Source organism: Denticeps clupeoides, chromosome 5 (assembly GCF_900700375.1).
Source record: "Denticeps clupeoides chromosome 5, fDenClu1.1, whole genome shotgun sequence".
In the NCBI taxonomy this organism is placed as follows: domain Eukaryota; kingdom Metazoa; phylum Chordata; class Actinopteri; order Clupeiformes; family Denticipitidae; genus Denticeps; species Denticeps clupeoides.
In genome coordinates this window covers 4,203,384-4,223,665 of record NC_041711.1, presented here as the reverse complement: position 1 = coordinate 4,223,665, position 20,282 = coordinate 4,203,384, and the positions used below count along the sequence as shown (strand labels likewise).

At 43.3% G+C, this 20,282-nt stretch overlaps 2 protein-coding genes across 5 annotated transcripts; one reads left to right on the top strand and one right to left on the bottom strand.

Annotated features, from left to right (window-relative positions):
- Positions 1-2,919: 2,919 nt before the first annotated feature.
- Positions 2,920-10,320, top strand: LOC114790328 (tumor necrosis factor receptor superfamily member 5). Of its 4 annotated transcripts, none has more exons than XM_028980296.1 (11): positions 2,920-3,203; positions 3,556-3,624; positions 3,810-3,837; positions 4,239-4,349; positions 4,579-4,707; positions 5,745-5,835; positions 6,174-6,256; positions 6,845-6,955; positions 7,285-7,316; positions 7,396-7,549; positions 9,064-10,320. In XM_028980296.1, the coding sequence occupies exons 1-11, from the start codon at positions 3,156-3,158 to the stop codon at positions 9,318-9,320; spliced, it is 1,113 nt and encodes a 370-aa protein (XP_028836129.1). In that variant the 5' UTR covers positions 2,920-3,155; the 3' UTR covers positions 9,321-10,320. The 4 variants fall into 4 exon arrangements, with proteins under 4 accessions (XP_028836129.1, XP_028836128.1, XP_028836130.1 ...); XM_028980295.1 differs by having other exon boundaries at positions 2,921-3,207; positions 3,560-3,624; XM_028980297.1 differs by having other exon boundaries at positions 2,921-3,207.
- On the bottom strand, positions 10,084-14,490 carry LOC114790329 (tumor necrosis factor receptor superfamily member 4-like). Its single transcript, XM_028980298.1, has 7 exons — positions 14,047-14,490; positions 13,588-13,688; positions 13,115-13,250; positions 12,733-12,864; positions 11,954-12,208; positions 10,928-11,029; positions 10,084-10,838 (listed from the first exon to the last, which is right to left on the bottom strand). The coding sequence occupies exons 2-7, from the start codon at positions 13,588-13,590 to the stop codon at positions 10,735-10,737; spliced, it is 732 nt and encodes a 243-aa protein (XP_028836131.1). The 5' UTR covers positions 13,591-13,688; positions 14,047-14,490; the 3' UTR covers positions 10,084-10,734.
- Positions 14,491-20,282: the final 5,792 nt, after the last annotated feature.

Sequence of the window (20,282 nt, the reverse complement as noted above, 5' to 3'; positions counted from 1 at the left end):
GACACACCTTCTCATTCAATGTGTTTTCTATATTTTCATGACATTGATAGATTCTCACTGAAGGCATCAAAACTATGAATGAACACGTGGAGTTATGTACAAACTTTTGGCATGTACTGTATGCATATATGAATTTTTTTTGTAGAGGATGTCACACAAAAGATTTTTCCCATGGCCAGTGCGACTTATCTAAACTATTGTTCTAATCATGTTATCTCGCTCAAAATTTCAAATATGAACAAATGTGTTTAAATCTAAAACTTGTCAAAAATATGATGGAATACAATCTGAATAAGTAAAACTTTTCTACTTTTAAGGTAGAATTACCTTATTATTGTCATGACCAATATTTTGTTTCAACACTTCCCCATCACCTCGGTACAACATATAGTATGCATTATAGTAGCGTTACATTCGACAGGACAAAAGGTGCCATCAAGCTGCAAAGTGAAAGTGAAGTGATTGTCATTGTGACGTGCACTGCAGCATAGCACACGGTGACGCAACGAAATGTGTCCTCTGCTTTTAACCATCCCCCTTGGTGAGCAGTGGGCAGCCAGGCCAGGCGCCCAGGGAGCAGTGTGTGGGGACGGTGCTTTGCTCAGTGGCACGTCAGTGGCACCATGGCAGATCTGGATTCAAACCTGGAACCTTCTGATTACGGGGCCGCTTCCTTAACCTCTAAGCCACAACTGCCCCAAGTGCAAAAGTGACATTCACTGATGAACAAGTACAATAACTCCAGCCCTATTGAAAATTATATGAACCTTGTTGAATGGTATTGGACATGATAGTAATAAGGCACATGGTTAGCTGTTTGGCCTGAAGAATGGCTGTGAAATTTTGGTGATCGGTCCAGACCTGAAATGGGGTTTCACAGCCCTGCAGCCAGTGCCTCCATTCCTCGAATGCCCACTTTCATGGTCCCTTACACCGTAGCACTGCTGAGTGGGGTTGAATTTCCTGGAGCTTCTAGTCCAGCTCGCATCAGGACAGGACGGCACCCACATCCGACTGATCCATCTTCAAGATGAAAGGCTGAGTGGAGTCAAGGTGCCAGAGAGGTGAGGTAACCAATGACAAAGCATGTGAAAGGCAGTAGCATCTAGGGGTATGATTTTTTGCTTTGAGTGCGAGAGATCTCGGGTTCAAATCCCAGACGAGCGGGTAACGAAGCGGACCAGTAATCAGAATCCTGAACCACCACTCACTGCTCCCTGGGCGCCTTTCATGGATGTCCACTGCTCACCAACGGTGATGGGTTAAAAGCAGTTGTGTGCACCACAACGACAATCACTTTCACTTCACCATTACTGACCCACTGCCAAACCGGTCATGCTGGAGGAGGTTGCAGGCAGCAGAACGTTCTCCACGGCGTCTCCAGACTCTGTCACGTCTGTCACATGCTCAGTGTGAACCTGCTTTTGTCAGTGAAGTGATGAATCTTGCTGTTCTGAAATCAAACTACAGTACACGTTTGGACACCTTCTCATTCAATGTGTTTTCTTTATTTTCATGACTATTTACGTTGGTAGATTCTCACTGAAGGCATCAAAACTATGAATGAACTCATGTGTACTGTAGCAAGATCTTTAAAAAAAATTCCCTAATGACTGTGTGGGCTTTTTTCATATTTGACACAATTCATCCAAAACAATAATGTTATGTACTGACTATAATCAGGCCAAATGTTTGGACACACCTTCTCATTTAATGTGTTTTCTTTATTTTCATTGGTAGATTCTCACTGAAGGCATCAAAACTATGAATGAACACATGTGGAGTTATGTACTTAACAAAAAAAGGTGAAATAACTGAAAACATGTTTTATATTCTAGTTTCTTTGCTCTGGTTACTGCTTTGTACACTCTTGGCATTCTCTCGATGAGCTTCAAGAGGTCGTCACCTGAAATGGTTTTCCAACAGTCTTGAAGAAGTTCCCAGAGGTGTTTAGTACTTGTTGGCCCCTTTGCCTTCACTCTGCGGTCCAGCTCACCCCAAACCATCTGGATTGGGTTCAGGTCCGGTGACTGTGGAGGCCAGGTCTCCACTTTTTGTTAAGTACATAACTCCACATGTGTTCATTCATAGTTTTGATGCCTTCAGTGAGAATCTACCAATGAAAATAAAGAAAACACATTAAATGAGAAGGTGTGTCCAAACATTTGGCCTGATTATAGTCAGTACATAACATTATTGTTTTGGATGAATTGTGTCAGATATGAAAAAAGCCCACACAGTCATTAGGGAATTTTTTTTAAAGATCTTGCTAATGAACAGTTATATACTGTAAATAATGACAGTTAAATGACTGAGTATGACTGTTTACATGCAGCAGTTGAAATGGATGTAAAATGTATCAGTGTTCTTGGGTTTATAGGAACTCAGGAAGTTTCTGTTTGAGCTGTAAGGACGAACAGGGTGACTCATAAGAGCACCAGGTCTTCTGCATTTTCAAGGGTCCAAACATATGCTGCCGACAGCCCGACAGTTGATGTATTTGTATTTATTTGACATTGGATCAAGTCAATCTGACCAACAATTTTTTTTTCTTTTCATTGATTTGATATGTAAGTCCAGGATCACTTGGGCCTTGGATAGAGCCATAATGATGAGGGCTTTTACACTTTAGAAGAAAAAAGCTACATCCTGTACATCCAGTCAACTAAACTCAGACAAACCTTTGTGTCATTCACACTTGCTGGGATCTAAATGTCTTCCAAATGGTATCTACTCTGGTATGGTATGTGGGTGTAAGGTCTGATAATAGAAATGGATGACATCTTTGTCAAACTGGATGTGCTGGATCCCTGAATAGCTGCATGCAGCTACATTTTGCAGTGACGCTTCGCCACCGCAGACGGTGTGGTGCATGTGCACAGGTCTGCAGCTGCAGATCGGAAGCTGCCGAGTGTCGTTCTTCAATAAACTGCACACGTTCTGCAGTTCCACGGCTCCGCTGGCAGGTACAGCAGCAGAGAGATGAAGAGACTAGAGATGAAAATAAAATTATGGTCAGAGTGATGTGGGTGTGTGGACAGGAAGGCAAGTACAGGTACGAAAAAAAAAGCAGACGAAATCTGCGTACGGAAGTGGGAGGGAGAAGAGAGGAATAGGCGGCACACCTTGAATAGAAAAAAAGAAAAAATGTGCAGATGAACAATCAAAAACGGACAAAAGGCCATCAGCACTCAGATTCTCCTGTAGGTAAGATCATTTTCATTGTATTACACTGTGGTTGAACTGTTTTATGTCCTTGTGGCCATGATTGTGATTGTAATGTGAAGAAGTGATAAACACTGCCGATGTAACTCGGAGACTGCATACGTGACAAGATACATGACTCAAAATACATTTAGATATTAAAAAAGTGTGTGTGTGTGTGTGTGTGCATATATATGTGTGTGTGTGTGTGTATATGTGTATATGTGTGTGTATATGTGTGTGTGTGTGTGTGTGTGTGTGTGTGTGTGTGTGTGTGTGTGTGTGTGTGTGTATATATATATATACACACATATATGTGCTTTTGGTGTTTTCCGTTTTCTTGTTTACAAGAAAGTGATGGATCTGCTCTCCATGATTTTACTGACGCTCATACCTCACTTGTCCTTCAGTTATCCTGTGGTAAATATTTGATTTATTTGTTTATTAACTTTATGCACTTATAAATATAAACTTTGTCATGAGTTACTCCTATATCCCTCTTAATTTTTTGTAATTAAATGAATTGCTCACACTGTGACTGAACCCAGAACACAGTTCAGAGCATTTCATTTATTTAAATATATATATATATTGTTTCCTTTCAGCGCCAGATCGGTACACTCTGTGACCCAGGTGAGTAGCTCACGAATGTTCCTTTTGCATAATGTTCAGTAAATGCGTGAAGACGCTGTGAATTCTTCGGAAATGGGCAATAGAAACCACAGCGAATGTTTCACCTTGCCTCTTTCTGGTGCTTTGGTGGCATATGAAAACGCTGATCTAAACCACATCCTTCATTAGTATGCCTAGTGATGTGACTTGATGTCGTTCCTTGACTTCCTGTTTTCACCTCCTGTCACCTTATCCGTTTCTTCTGTGTCCTTTTCAAACCGCTCGCTTAGCACTTCAACTCGGTCTCGTCTCATGTACCTCACTTTTTTTTTTTTTTTGTCACTGAGACGGAGGACGTCTGAGTCTCTCTATGCGCCCTCCCCTTTCTTGCTTTTCTTTGAACTCCACTTCTGACCCACTAGGGTACCGCCTGGCGAAAGGCCGTTCCTGTGTGGCCTGTGGTCCGAACACATACACGGATAAAAGAAATGCGGAGCTTCTCTGCTTTCGCTGCTCAAGAGACTGCAAAGCAGGTACCAAATCTAGAAACAGTTCATGAGGTGGCAACGAAGCAACCTAGTGATAAACACATATCTATATTTTCACATAACGTTGTGCTCGAGAAATTAGTCACAAGTCTTCATGTAGCTTCCATTCTTCGTAAATGATTCCCACTTCTATAAAACTAGTGTCAAAAAGCAGAAGATTTCCTGTTTTTTTCTGGAACTGTGTCAGATGTGTTTGTGTGTGTTGTGCATTTAGAATTTAACATGGACGTTGAGGAGAAGTGCACCAGCGTGTCAGATGTGAAGTGTCGCTGTAAGCCTGGGTACGAATGCACCAGAAGGGACAGCTCTAACAAGTGTGACTTGTGCGAAAAGCCTAGAAACGGTACAAACACGTCTCATAGTCTAGCCTGTTTTTTAAGTGCTGTCTGCAATTTATTATATGTTTTTCAAAAGGCTTTGTGGTGTCCAAGTTCAGATCAACATGCCAGAATAACAAAAAAAACTTCTTTATTGTTTCATTATCAAGTGTTTCCATTAAGATGTGGCTGGTTTAATGAGAACAACAGGAAAACCTCCTGACAAGGAGGTGATTGTGACTGAACTTGGGTGTCCCCGCTTGTATTATGCAAGGTTGTGTAGAAGTTGGTCTGTCAGCTTTGTGTTGTGGAAGTTTCTTTTTAGGTGTAGCATTACTTCACACTGGAAGAAGTTAAAGCCAAACCTTCCCAGTTACAAATCCTGTTGGTTGAACACAGTGACTACGATGTCATGAACATGAACATGAATGTGATAAATACACAAATCAAAAAAATAAATACAATCCCCCTCAATGTGCAGGAAAGTGCCAGGGAATATGCCAGACTCTTGCTTTTCAGAAACTATGTGGGAGTATTGCATCAAGCAGAATCCCTCCTCGTATCTTCTTAGGTTGCAACTCCAAATGTGAACCTTTTTTTTTAACAATAATCAAACAAATTCAATATTTATAAACTGTATCAAGCATTTGAGGAAATGCCATCACTGGAAAAAAAGTGAAAGTGAAGTGATTGTCATTGTGAAACACCGCAGCAGAGCGGACGGTGACACAGTGAAATGTGTCCTCTGCTTTGAACCATCACCCTTGGTGAGCAGTGTGTGGGGACGGCTCAGTGGAACCATGGCAGTTTGGGATTCGAACCCGCAACCTATCCGATTACGGGTCCATTTCCTTACCCGCTAGGCCACCACTGCCCCATTGACAAATGGCCAACTTTTATAAAACAGCAATGGCCCCAAAAATGAAAATTGTTAGAAGTTACAGTACAAAGAACAGCACTCTACTACACATGCCATTAAGCAATGCGTTCATGAAAAATTGGTTGAACTGCTAGTTTAATTACATACGGTGCAGTGCTTCTCACATGTCTTGTCTCATGACAGTGGGTGTTCCAGGTATGACATCAGCAGTTCCACCATGTGGCTTTGGGCTTTACTTCAGCTCCAGATTGGGACGCTGTGAGAATCACATAGAGTGAGTTGTACCCATATACCATCACTGGGATCAAACCAAATTGCCCCTTTTTTGTTTTAAAATATACGTAATTAGGCCGTATGGGTAAAGAATATTTACTCATGCACAGGTACTGAAGTGGCGACTAAATACCGAATACACACATGAATGTATTCAGTGATGTATTCCATTAGTGTAAATACAAAGAAACGTATTCAAAAGCATGTATATTTTTAAGTAACTGTACTTCCTTGTAAAAATACAGATACTTGATATATGTATTCCATTCCATCCCAACTCATGCATGCATAATTCAAAGGGAATTGAAATGAAAACACGTGTTTCTGTGTCCTTTACAGCTGTGTCGCTCAGGGCCTTACTATCAACCAAGCTGGAAACTCCACCCACAACACTATCTGTGGTGGACGACAAAATATCTCAGGTGTGTATGAGTGTGTGTTTGTTTTAGGATTTGTGGCTCATATGCAAACGGAAGAGAAAGGTCAAGTCTCAGGACAGCATATGTTCATTACAAGGGGACAAAGAGAGGTTTTTCTATCTAAAATCATGTTGAAAAATACTTTGGATTAAGCTGGAGTAATAAAAATGGTTCAAGCTGCGGTTCAGTGCTTCTTGTTGGTGTTAGATATCAGATGTACAGCAAATGCTGGTCTAAACCTCAAGATAAACACAACAGGATGATGATTAAGGGACATGGTCAGATAGCCTCTCAACCACAACCTGTGGCTGTGTATATATAGAACACTAAATAAAAGAAAAACAAGCATTTTAAAGAGTTTCACAGAAGTCCAGGTGGGTAGAAAACAGAATAATGTTCATCAACTTTAAACGACGGAGATAATTTCATCATTGACAGCACAGAATATGATAAAAAAAATTGTTTTGGAGATTTGTAAAGAAATTCAATTCAAATGTATGGGCTATGTTTGCTTGATAATCCTTTGAAATGTCTTGTGATCACTCATCCGGCCACTGTCTGCTTATCATGCTTCTTCGTCTCTGTTCTCAGCTGATTCCAGGAATCATTGGCTGTTGGGGGGTTTGGTGCTCGGAGTTGGGGTGTTCAGCCTCATATTCCTGATCTCCTCACGCAGTCGAGGAGAAGAAGTCTGTTTCAAATGTGAGTCTGATCAGACATAGATGCCAATGTGAGCCCTGAAGCAGTCAGAAGGAACTACAGCACTGTAATATGATGAATATGATGAGCAAATGAAGAAAGTGACTTGTGAAATGAGCATGGCCGTACTGAGTGTGGTATAAGAGTGGCGGTTAGAACAGTGTGTAGAGACAGTTTGTGGGGTTTTTCCTTCATTTAATAAAAGTTAGAGACACAGAGCAGACTCAGGTTTTACTGCTAAACCAGTCAACAGCTTGCACCATCACACGACCGCCATATGTATTCGGCTTCATTCTGAACTGACGGTGTCCTTTCTGTCCTCCGTGTTTCAGTGATGAAGTGGTTCACACGAAGACCTCAGACGGTAGGTGTCACAGGTGTAAAGACGTTTTTTGTGTTATTCATCAGTACTAAAACTAAAAAAGTGGCCTCACTGCCTGCAGGGAGAGGTTAAAGTGTCACCTCAGGAAAAAGCACAGTGCTGCCAAGAGACACAGTCCCATTCATGCTCTTCAGCTGCTTCTGACCACGGTGCAGACAGGCCGGCTCATAGACTCTTCAACACAGAGCCTGCTCCATCTCCACCAGGAGCTTTAGGTAAGTTATCAGTCTTCAAGAATTACCCCGTGAGAGTTAGTTGATAAACGGAGGAGAGGAATGCTGTGCTTTGCATGAGTACCTAATTCAGGACAGGTTTAAATGATGCAGAAGAAAATCATCCCTATGGACTCCTCCCATTTTAAACTTTATAAAAAAAAACAAAAAAACATAGTTAGTTAATCCTATGTGTGACAGGATTAACCCTTTAATGCCACGCATATCATGTTTGAGAAATGCATTTCTGGATGTTATATACATTGGTCTTCCAGTACACAATACAGTGTTATGATGAATCTGTTACACAATTTATAGATTGAAATTAGATATTTTCAATAATTAATAATTAGACTCAGAATTCATAAATGTCTATGTGATGGCTAATTTATAGACAGCTAAAAGGAAGTTAACCTGGTTGATGGCAATTTAAGTGACATAGGGACCTTGTAGAGACAGATGGCAAAGTGGAAGATAGGAATTGAACTCCCAATGCAGAGCATGATGATGTTTGTATTGCCCAAAGTATCAAATATGATACATTTTGTTAAAGGGCCTAACAAAGACTAAAGATAAAATTATTATGTTCATTATATCTTCGTTTGGCATTAAAGGGAGAGTGGGTAGAGTATCCAAACATTTTACTCATGAGTAGTGTTACTCCAAAACAATAATACTCAAGTTCAACTAAAAAGTAGGCATCCAAAAAATCCCTCTAGTAAAAGTAGTGATAAGACTACTCAAATACTGAGTAACTGTTGGAATGCAATATCTATTTATTGAATATGATGTTTTCAATTTGGCTAATTCTGGACTAAATCTGAGCATTCAAACCCAGATGGTACCTGCACATCAGATTATTCGGGCCTGATCACACACAGCTGCCTCTCAATAGGCTCAAGTGATCAAGACGTCACAGGTTGTCCTGCATTGTAGTTAGAGAAGGAACGTTATTTTCTCATGCCGCACAGGTTTTGAGTTGTGTTTTGGCATTCATGCCTTTTTCCTTAGATATTATTAAAATATCACCTATTCTCAAAATGATGTAGAGCATTCCTCTCCTTCGCCCCCCTGTGGCAGTACAACAAACTATCTTATATATAATCATTTTATGCATTGATATATTAAATAAGGTTATTAAGGTTAACGCTAATTCCTTCCTCTACAGAAAATGCATAGAGGTCTGCTTTAGCCTCCGATCCAATAAAACAAGTTTGTGCTTCTGTGCCGCCACGGTTTGTGTGTGGTCATGTGACTGCATGGCTATGTCTGATTGGTGAAATGGTGTCGTGTGATTATTGTTGCTACATCTGAATGGTGAAACATAGTCATGTGTTAGATCTACTAGTGGCATTTTTTAGTGGCAAAAATAAAGCGCATAAATGGTTTAAAAAAGTAACGAGTCAAGTGTTGCCCAATGTAGCAAAGTAAGAGTGAATAATTTGCGCTTGATAGTGGCTGGACAGTGATAAAGATTACCATGCTCACATCCATCACTTTCTTTCACTCCCTGGCAGGTCCACTCCACATCTACCAGCCTGGCACCATCTTTGTCAGCCTGCTGAATCAGTTTGAATCCGTTTTGGCTGGCGGCGGAGGAGAGAGGGCCGAAAGAGGACGGGATGGACGGCAGGGCCAGACGAGTGACTGCAGCTCTCCGTCTTCTCCTACTCCGCTGTCCGAGGAGGAGAGGAGCAGAGAAGGCGAATTCATATTTTTCCCCTCCCAAGAACAAGGGAAAGAGAGCCACATGTCCAAAGAAGAAGGAGACTGAGTCAGGGTGATATAGCAGAGTGAGATTGACGTGAGATCTGAAAGACGAGTAACTAGATGAAAAACTGCAGTATATCATCAGGAGACTGAAGAAATGCACAATTCTTCACCGACCACCTGTGCCTGACGTGCTAATGATATTAGCATGTATTTGCACTGCACAGGGATTTTTCTTTTGGAAATTATTCCACTTCACACCTAAACATTTACGGCATTTATCAGATGTCCTTATTCAGAGAGTCTTGCGATCAGTAGTGACAGGGACAGTCCCCCTGGAGTGTCCTGCTCAGGGACACAATGGTAGCAAGTGGGGTTTGAACTTGTGACTTTGTGGTCTTCTGGATTGTAGGCGAGTGTGTTACCCACTAGGCCACTACCAACCTAGCGAAGATACAAGAGGTCATGTAGTGTGTGGGAGAGCCGACATCGTGTTTACTGCTCGATTCACAGACTGCCTGTTTAGAAATGGGGAGGACTTCAATATGACTGATGAGGCTGCAATATGCCAGTGCAATATGCCAGTGATGCAGGGTGCTCCAGGTGCACACTGGGATTGCGAGACAGAGCAGGCTGCTAACTTCAGTTAAAATCATCTATGCCGATGTATACCAATATAATGGTAATTCGGTTTTAGTTGTTAGTTTCAGTGTTGTTTTAAACACCATTGACTGTATGGAGACACAAATGAGCAGTGAGTTACAGGGCGGAGTTTGTGCCGCAGGACCATTCTGGAAATGCGAAATAAAACACACTATAATGCATGGCAGCATCAAGAGTGTTTAATTGGTCACGGTATAAAATAAAAACCAGCAGTGAATGGAAATATCACATTTATGCCAAAACCATGAATTGTGACCAAACTGTCACAGTATTTTTGGTGTAATTTATCATGTTGTAATTGCTTTTCTCAGCAATTTGTATATTTCTCTAATCTTAAATGTTAATTAATGTTCACATGTCATAGAGCAATAAAACCAATAAAGTCTGTTTTTTCCCCTTAACTTGCATATATTTTATTATGTTGAATATCATAACCTAGTGCATACCTAGGGGTGGGAAAGAGAAGCACATGGTGCCATTTTAGGTGAAATGGATATATAGAACCATAAAAGCTAATGATGAAAGAATTTTCATTTAACATCGAGTTAACTAGTCAGTGAAAACAGATCTGGTCTGGTTACTTCAAGATCCTGGAAGAAACCCCCCAAAATAATCTGTACACAAGTGAGCTGATTTGTGGGGAGTTAAATCAGTCAGTCAGTTTTCCCACCAGTCTGAGTTCATTAATTCCCTTTCATTCAGCTCGCTTCTTGGATCACTTTGGATGAATTAGTGCTCTAGGTTTCCATTTAGGAGATTGCCATCTTTTCTCTTTCCCCTGAGGTTCCGTCGACAGTTTGTTCCTTTCTCTGCCGCTACACATCCTGGAATTTTTGCATGAGTGGGTCAGAGTTCTCTTCCTGAACCGGTTTTCCCACAGACCCATCACTAAAATCTGGAACCTTCAAAGGCCATCGACCTGTTGGACCAAACGCACACGTTAACTGAGTCAAATGAACATCAACAAGCAGGGCTACAGTCCCAGAGCTAAACAAGTTACCCACTGACCGCATATGGACGATGCACAAATGGACATCAGTCTTCTGGACAGAGTGAGAACCATCAGCAATATGCAGACACACACACAGAGTACTCCTGGAATCATGATGTCTAGGGAGGGACAGTGAGACAGTGTTGAAGTGTTCTTAATCAAGATGTCAGTCAAAAATCAATTTCGACTTAGAAAAAGACATAAACTTCTCCTATGTTTAAATTGCTATCTTTTCCATATTTCCACTTTTATTGCCATTAAAACCACGCCACCTCAAGTTCAAGCCTGTTCATGTGAAATTCAGCTTGTTCACCATTTCTTCATTTAAGATTTCTGTTACTTGTTCACCAAACTTTATTACTTGTCACCAACACCACGGCTTCAGTTTACCACTTCCTGACCACGAGATGGCGACTTTTTTTTGTGTGCCTGTCATTTTAGCACCACTGCATTTCTATCTATAGAAATATCCTGTATCTGCCCTGATCACCAAACATGAAGATTGTTGGGGCAGTGGTGGCCTAGCGGTTAAGGAAGCATAATCAGAGGTTTGCCGGTTCGAGTCCCGATCTGCCCAGGTGCCACTGAGGTGCCACTGAGCAAAGCACCCCCACACACTGCTCCCCGGACGCCTGTCATGGCTGCCCACTGCTCACTAAGGGTGATGGGCTAAATGCAGAGGACACATTTCACTGTGTGAAGCATGTGCTGTGCTGCTGTGTATCACATGTGACAATCACTTCAATTTATTATTATTTTTTATTTTTAGCAGCTCTGCAGGAAGTGACTGGCTACCTACAATTTAATACACGTCATTGTGATCAGTCACTTTTCACATGTGACACTGTTTCAGCAATAATGTGGCTCACTGGAGGAAACGCTTGTCTGCCACCGACAGCAGGGATGAGCGTTCACATTGAAATTGGGGCAAAACATTTTAAAACCATTTAGTGCATCCTAATCATCCAGATGAAGACCAGTCTGTACATAACGTCGTTCTTTCACCAGCTATATTCCTGTTATATTCCTGGTGTGACTTGTACCTGGTGCAGGGGGACTTTTGGAGGTGGTCCGTTGTGTGCTCAGCTCAGTGATGCTCGGCGGGCTGGTTTCTGGCACGGCATGCGTGCCCTCAGAGGTACGATCTGGTCTGGTAGTGTTGGGCTTTGGAGGAAGGACGGCCACCTCTTTTGGGATCTTCTCGCAGGCTGAACATTCTTCATTTTTGCACTTGTACCCAGGCTTACAGCCACACACTGCATTTTGCGTTGGTGTGCAGTCCTCCAGCTTCACCTGGTCTACGGAAACATGAAAACGTTAAATAACAAGCCTTGCAGGAGAGGGTAAGATTATGACATTCGAGACTCCCACTGACATGCTAAGCGAGAAGAAGATTTAATCAGCCAGCCGTTCACAGGTGTTGCATTTATTTTGAAGTTTTGACCTCATTTGGTGTTGTCAGGAGTTTAAATGTCTCTGTATGTCGTGCTGAACAGAAATAAGCTCTGAAATGAACGTGCTGACACACGCAACCCTGACCTTTTTTTATTCTGTGTTTTGACTTTTTTTTTTATTCTGAGCAGTCTCTGACTGGAACCCACTGTGACACTGTGTTGGGAAGCCCCCTCTGTCTCTGACCTTTCTATAATCATCCATCACTTTTTCAATATTGCCTGTACATTAGTACATAAGACATGATGTAGAAATCGGAGGTGTTGAGTGTGAAATAACTGTACGGCACTTGAATACACTCTGTCAGTGTGTAACTGTGAAAATTCAAACATCTCTCAAACATACATACACACATACACACACTACTCACTTTCCATGCTGCAGCTTGCACAGGGTTTACATTGCAAATCAATGTTGCGACTCTCAGCATATTTATTAGGTTCACAGGCCTTGCATTGAGTTTTTGGAATTCCGTCATGACATCTTTTCTTCATCATGTGACCTGAACACACACAAGCAAAACCACAACCAACTTCATCAACATGACTTGATCTCTTCCTGACCGTGCTGACGAACTCTTTTCACAGAAATGACTTTTACACTCTCTGTCTGTGATAAAGGTCTACACAAAATGATTTGCCGAAGATAAAACAGCCGTCTTCTACAGATGCTCGGCATAACCAGCAACTTTTAACTGCAAAAATGCTCATGAGCACGATAACGGCTGAATTGAATAGACCTCACACGGTTACCTGGCTGGCATTTGTCACAGCAGATGGAAGGGCCAGCACTGGGCCACTTGTACTGTGTGATGCTGTTGCACTCCAGACACTGCACGAGCGAATGGTGGCAGGGGGAGAGGAACAGACCAAGCCACAGAATGTGAATCTGAGCGTGAGAGAGAGGGGGGACACACACAAGATAGATTGCCTCTGAAGTTTCCGCTCGTGTAGCTGCTCATCCGCTATATTAACAGTAATGAAGCACGTGGGATGCATGTAGCGCAAGCCATATGCCTTGTGAAATATATATATCCTTTCACTATAAAGCTTTATCAAATAATGTCACATATATGAATGACTACTCATTTCAAATTGGTGATTTACATCTTATATCATTAATAACAATGCACTATACAGTATATGTACATTTCTAATAATCATAGCATGCTATCTATTTACATTCAAGACCAATTATAACCAGCCAGAGATAAAAACGAGCTTACCATTGAGATAGAAGAGCAGCAGGCGCAGCAGAGACTGTGTCTGGCGTTGGACCCCTGAACATTTGCTTTGCTCAGTGAGAGCTGCCCGTCATTTACTACATCTGAAAGAGAGATGAGTCATAAAGCGAACCACTGAAGACCCCTCTGAGCGCGGCGCCCTGCCTCTCTGCCATTTCTCCCTCTGCTTGCCTCCTTCAAGTCTTTCCATCCTTTTCTCACTGTGCCTATTTTAACGGACTGTTCCAAAACAGTCTACAGTTCTGCTGTTTTCTGTAGCCCTCCCCCCCATTTCTTTCTTTTCCATCCGTTAGAGGGTCTATCTGTTAGTATGAAATTTCATGCCAGGTTGGGTCAATGCCACTCATAATGTAACTTCGGTTTCAAACGGAAATCGCTTTAAGATAAATGAAGAAGTCTTGTTCTCAATTTTTACAGTTCAAGTAGTAGTTTTTTAAAGACCTTTTTACGCAACCCCCCATCCAGCGTCACTTTTCAGGCTTTTCAGAAAGCGGATCATGTGGCTTGACCTTAAAAAAGTTCTGTGCCCTCTCATCTCATCACCCTTGTGGTCCATAGTTTTGATCACATGGGGCAGCCCAGCTCTCAGCCAAGCCTGCTTCTCGTCATGTGAGTCAGCTGATAAAAGGGCCCCACTGGGCATGATCTCAGTCACAAACCAAACATGTCTCATTTGCGTCTCTTCCGTATTCGTATGTATTGCTATGTTATATATTTTATACAGGATGTTGGTTTTGTTTTGTTGTTTATTGGTAACATGTTGGTTACATGTCTGCTTCCCCACCCGCTAGGCCACTACTGCCCCTAATTACATTTACATTTACAGCATTTACTGCCCTTATCCAGAGCGACTTACAGTCAGTAGTTACAGGGACAGTCCCACCCTGGAGACATTCAGGGTTAAGTGTCTTGCTCAGGGACCTGGGCATTCTGGTTCATAGGCGAGTGTGTTAACCTCTAGGCTACTACCACCCTTGTGGTGGTAATTGCAATAATTTTTTATTTAATTTAATTTTGAAAGGCATCCGGGGAGCAGTGCGTGGGGTCGGTGCTTTGCTCAGTGGCACCTCAGTGGCACCTACTGATTACGGGTCTACTTCCCTACCTGCTAGGCCACCACTGCCCCTAATTACACAAATTTTTAATGCAAGACCAGGACTATTTTGCTGTGCTGAACACCATCGGGCTGCTCAAGGGAATCTGATTTTTCTTATGGTAAATCAGCATGTGATTTTGTTTATGTAGATGGCCACCTCCTTGCAATAAGGCAATAAACCAGCTTTTTTCAACTAAGACAACTGTCAAGAGTCAAAGAACTTCTGTCTCTGCATCCCTTTCAGATTTTAATCCATGCTTTTATTATGAAGTGTCTGGACTACTGCAACACACTTTATGTTGGGCTTTACCAGAGGCCACTTGATCCAAAATGCTGCTGCACAGCTTTTAACTGGTACAAAAAATACTCCAGTTCTAGAATGGTTACATTGGCTCCCGGTTTGTTATCAGATTGAATCAGATTGATTGAAGTCTTTTAAATGTCTTCATGGCCTTGCCCAGCAGTATTTGTCCAATCTGCTTTAGTCCTACGCTCCTCCATGTGCCCTCAGGTCAGCAGAACATTGTTATTCGTCCCCAAGACAATGAGGAAATGTAGGGGTGACCGAGCTTTTTCAGTCGCTGCTCCAAGACTTTGGAATGAAATGTCCTTGAACATCAGGCAGGCCAAATCCCTTCCTGCTTTTAAGAGCTCCCTCAAAACCCATTTTTCTCCTTGGCTTTTAAATCTGCCTAAGATGTTGGTTTTACTGTTTTATTGTGGTTATTATCTTGTGGTTTTTCTTCCTTGTCTCTCTCTTCTATCTCTGGTCAGGGATTCTGATGTATGTATGCAACAAAACTGGAGACTGCCGGCCGCCTTGTTACTCGCCACAAGTCCTACGCCTTGCTTGGACCAATGCGAACGTCCCAGATCACTGGCAGATGAACCTCCGGGGAATTATCTTGACCCACCCTTGATCCTGTTCGGCACAACACACACTCACACACAGGAAATAGGAAAATCTATCAGGCTACGTGTTGAGATAAGCTTTCTGCTCTCTACTGGTCCTGATCAGTCCTCCTTGATCAGAATTAGCTGGGACTGATCGGGACTCCTTCAACAGCGGCATCAGATGCCACTTGGCAGCACAACTGACCTCTGCCACTTCCTTTCAGCAGGTTCCAGAATTTGACACAGGCAGATTTTCCATGCCAATATTACCAAATGAAACATAGCTTTATATACTTTTCTTCCAAGCATATGGAAAGGAATAAAGGTCTGACAGAAGATAAAATATTTTCTCTGAACAGCATGCTCATAAATATTACGTCCAGAATGAAATATTCTTTGAAACTGGTACATTTTGCACAGGTTAAGCTTGATTGGGATTTGACATGCGTGCATACAAGATGTAGTTCGGACACCCACTAGTGGGAGCACTGGAGTAAAAAGTGATGATCAGTGTGTGCTCAGGTGTGGTGCATGAAAGTGGGTGTGTTGCCAAATCAGTAGAACGGTGAAAGCGATCAGATGTGTGACATCTCTTGCACATTTCTACTCTTTTTTGCACATCTCTGCTCTTTTTGCACATGGACATGGATCGGGATTCAAACCTTCTGATTACAGGGCTACTTACTTAAACTCTAGGCCACCACTGCCTCGCTAGGCCACCACTGCCAGTGACGGCGACGTTTAAAACTGGCCAACCATGACCATAATGGTAGTGGTGCCACTGGACACAGGAAAGTCTGTCACCAAATCTATTGCTATGTGATACCAGGGACTGTGTAGGACTGGCAATGACAGGAGCATACCCATGGGGAGCTGCCTAGAGTCACATGCCATTCCACCTCCCTTCCCAAGGTGGGCCACCAGTATTTCCATTTGATTTCCCCAGGGTGTCCTGAGGACGGCGAGGTGTGAGCCCAGTTGATGAGACACCAGCTGGAGGTCCTACCTTCTAGACAGAGGACTGGTGCTAGGATGCGCTCAGCAGGCACAATCTGCTTATCTGCCAGCACATCTGCTTATGAGATAAACTCTCATACTTTTTGATCAGCTTGTTCAGCCTTTTGGAATCAGCCATCTTCACCACACTGCCCCAGCACACGGCTGCCTAACTTCCTGCCTGCGCCCAAGCGTCGGTGTCTGGCTGCTCCAAGTGTCACCCCAAGCGTCGAACCTCACCTCTAGGTTCTGGAGGTTCTCCACGTGCGCCTTCTGGTCCCGACCGTGACAGAGACGTGGTTTGGACACCCACCGGAGATTTAAAGGGTGGTGATTAGGGTTTACTCAGGTGTGCTGCATGAAGTGGTGTGCTGCCGGATCAGTGGCTGATCTGTGCTCAGCTGAAAGTGATTGGGTGTGTGCATGAGTGGCGTCATTTTTTTCCATCTTGCTTAACTGTATTTGACTTAAATATTTGCCTTCTGTTTACAAGTGTTGGGAAGATTACTTTTCAGAGGACACATTTCACAGTGTGTATATGCTGTGTATCACAGACCTTTTTGACAGGAGAATGAAAGTGAAAGTGATAAGCTGTCATCCCTGTTGGACAACATCTCCCACCCCATGCAGGAAACTCTGACCGCACTGAGCAGCTTCTTCAGTGGCAGGCTACTGCACCCAAGATGTGGGAAGGAGAGGTTCAGAAAGTCTTTTCTTCCAACTGCTGTCAGACTCTACAACAAAGACCTCACAGTTGGCCACACACACACATACACACAGACAAACAAACACACACTGGCACGCAAACACACACATCAAATAAACCGTGGTAGTTACCAATTGTACAGGTGTACCCATTGTACAAGATACCGATTGTACATTGTTTCAGTACATCAAATTCAGCTTTGTGCGCTCTTCAGCTTTTGTGGGTTCATGAGTACAACTGAAGATCTTTGCCTGAATCCCACGGGACCCGACGAATCATGTCCGGGCTTATTTTCTAGCATTTTACATGGGCTTGGGCTTGCGCAGTAAATAAGCGGTCAGGTCTGTGCTACAAAGATGGATGCTGAGGAAGTGAAACAGAGTCTGAACAGAAATAGGATAGAAGGAACGGAAGCTCACGAAAAAAATTTGCCCACTTTAACCCTATTAATTTAACTTCACCAATGTAATGGATTACAATTGTATTTTTGTTAATGAAATTACATGTAACTTGTTACTCCCCAACACTGCGGTTCACCCAAGAAATGCACCAATTCATGAAGGAAGTATTTCTCCATGCTTAGTTGAGCAAGCATGAAGAAGAGAAGAGAAGTGAAAAGGTTTTGTGTTTGTAACTCCGCTGAAGAAATTTGCCTTTTGTGACCATGTCTGTCACCACTGGCAACACTGGTTGTTTTCTGTCACGTCCATGCGGGCATGACGCGGCGGGTGAACGTAGAGGAGGACGTGGAGTGACGAGGAATGGAGGACGCTTTCACCTGACATCACGGAACAGGGGTTTAATGGTGAATCACAAGACAGGGGAGACATCCGAGACGTAGACACTGGTGAACACGGAACATAACTTCAAAGACCTGACAGCGGACAGAAACGAACAGGGCAGCTTTATACAATTAACACAGGTGAAAACGATTAGGGAACATTACACAGGACAACAATGAAACTCCGGTCCGGATCCTGATCCGGACCGGAGTAACCCCCATTTCGGACCGGATCCTGACAGAATCCCCCCTTTTATGGCACGACACCTGGCGGGCCAAATGGAGCAGTCCATGAAGGAGGGGGGAAAAGTCCATACACAGTCTGAATGGTTCGAGTGGACAGGAGGAATCGAACGGAATCGATTCGAGTGAACCAGGATAGAAAAGATGAGCAGAGATGAATGATTAATGACTGAATGAATGAATGGTCCGGTATTCACGATGGACGAGCGGCGGTTCTCCAGCGCAGACGGCTTTGGGCCAGTGTGGTACCGGCACCTCGTCCGCATGCGTCCGCCGCTCCCAGTCAGTCTCCGGCTCGCCCCGCTGAATGGCCGCTCCTCACCTTCAACGCCGCCAGACACGGGACTGAGAGGCAGGGGTCGGGACCCTGCTGAAAATGAAGCCATGGAAGGCCAGGGACAAGGAAGCTGGCGGCGTCCTCCCGGCGAGTCGCGGCTCCTCCGATCAGCGGGGCTGCGTCAGGTGGCGTCCAAATGTCGGTCAGGTCTTTCTGTCACGTCCATGCGGGCATGACGCGGCGGGTGAACGTAGAGGAGGACGTGGAGTGACGAGGAATGGAGGACGCTTTCACCTGACATCACGGAACAGGGGTTTAATGGTGAATCACAAGACAGGGGAGACATCCGAGACGTAGACACTGGTGAACACGGAACATAACTTCAAAGACCTGACAGCGGACAGAAACGAACAGGGCAGCTTTATACAATTAACACAGGTGAAAACGATTAGGGAACATTACACAGGACAACAATGAAACTCCGGTCCGGATCCTGATCCTGACCCGGACCGGAGTAACCCCCATTTCGGACCGGATCCTGACAGTTTTCTCTCTGTAAATCATGGAGTATTTGAGCACATGAGGTACACAATTAGGTCTGTATGGGATGTGATCAGTTTTCAACAAAAGATCTTGCAAAACAGGTCTGACAACCATATTAAGCCTCAGGAGATCATGGGCTTCAGTGATTTCATCAGTAAAGGAGTGCTGTTAACTGTGATCCCCCCACCCCATATGGAACAAGTCTCCTGTAGAAACAAGTCTACTTGCATTACATTGCGCAGTACAGTCTGGATTCTGCACCACCAAGGCCTTACCTGCATCACAATGTGGTAGGAAGGAATAAAAATTCTTGTGATACTGAGGCCCAACTCGTTGGTGAAAATATAGCCATAAAATATATGTTGCTGCTGTTCAGTTCAGGTTCCTGGGGGACCTGATGGTTAGTTTGTTTTATTAATGTGCGCTGTATGTCTTGTCTGGTCAGCGACCAGTGTTCCATCCAGCGGTCCAAGCAGTCGAATATAAGACCTGGGGCCAACACTGACCTGAGGTCAGTTTATCCTCTTACAGGAGTCAAAACAACAGCAAAAACAGGTCACTAAAATGTGTATAAATGAAATATAGAAGACTTATTTTGGCCAATTTGAATCCAGCAGCCCAAGTGGTTGAATCTGAGACCTGGGGCCAAAGCTGACCTGAGGTCAGTTTATCCCCTTACAGGAGTCAAAACAACAGCAAAAACAGGTCACTAAAATGTGTATAAATGAAATATAGAAGACTTATTTTGGCCAATTTGAATCCAGCAGCCCAAGTGGTTGAATCTGAGACCTGGGGCCAAAGCTGACCTGAGGTCAGTTTATCCCCTTACAGGAGTCAAAACAACAGCAAAAACAGGTCACTAAAATGTGTATAAATGAAATATAGAAGACTTATTTTGGCCAATTTGAATCCAGCAGCCCAAGTGGTCGAATCTGAGACCTGGGGCCAACGCTGACCTGAGGTCAGTTTATCCCCTTACAGGAGTCAAAGCAACAACAAAAACAAGTCAGTAAAGTGTGTATAGATGATATTTCGGCCTATTTGAACGCTGTGATGTGTCTCGCCTGGAAAAGCTGGGATTACGTGGGCGCCGCCGGGCAGGCTGCAGCTTTCGGTTCTTTTTCCTGGTCTCGTCGGGCTT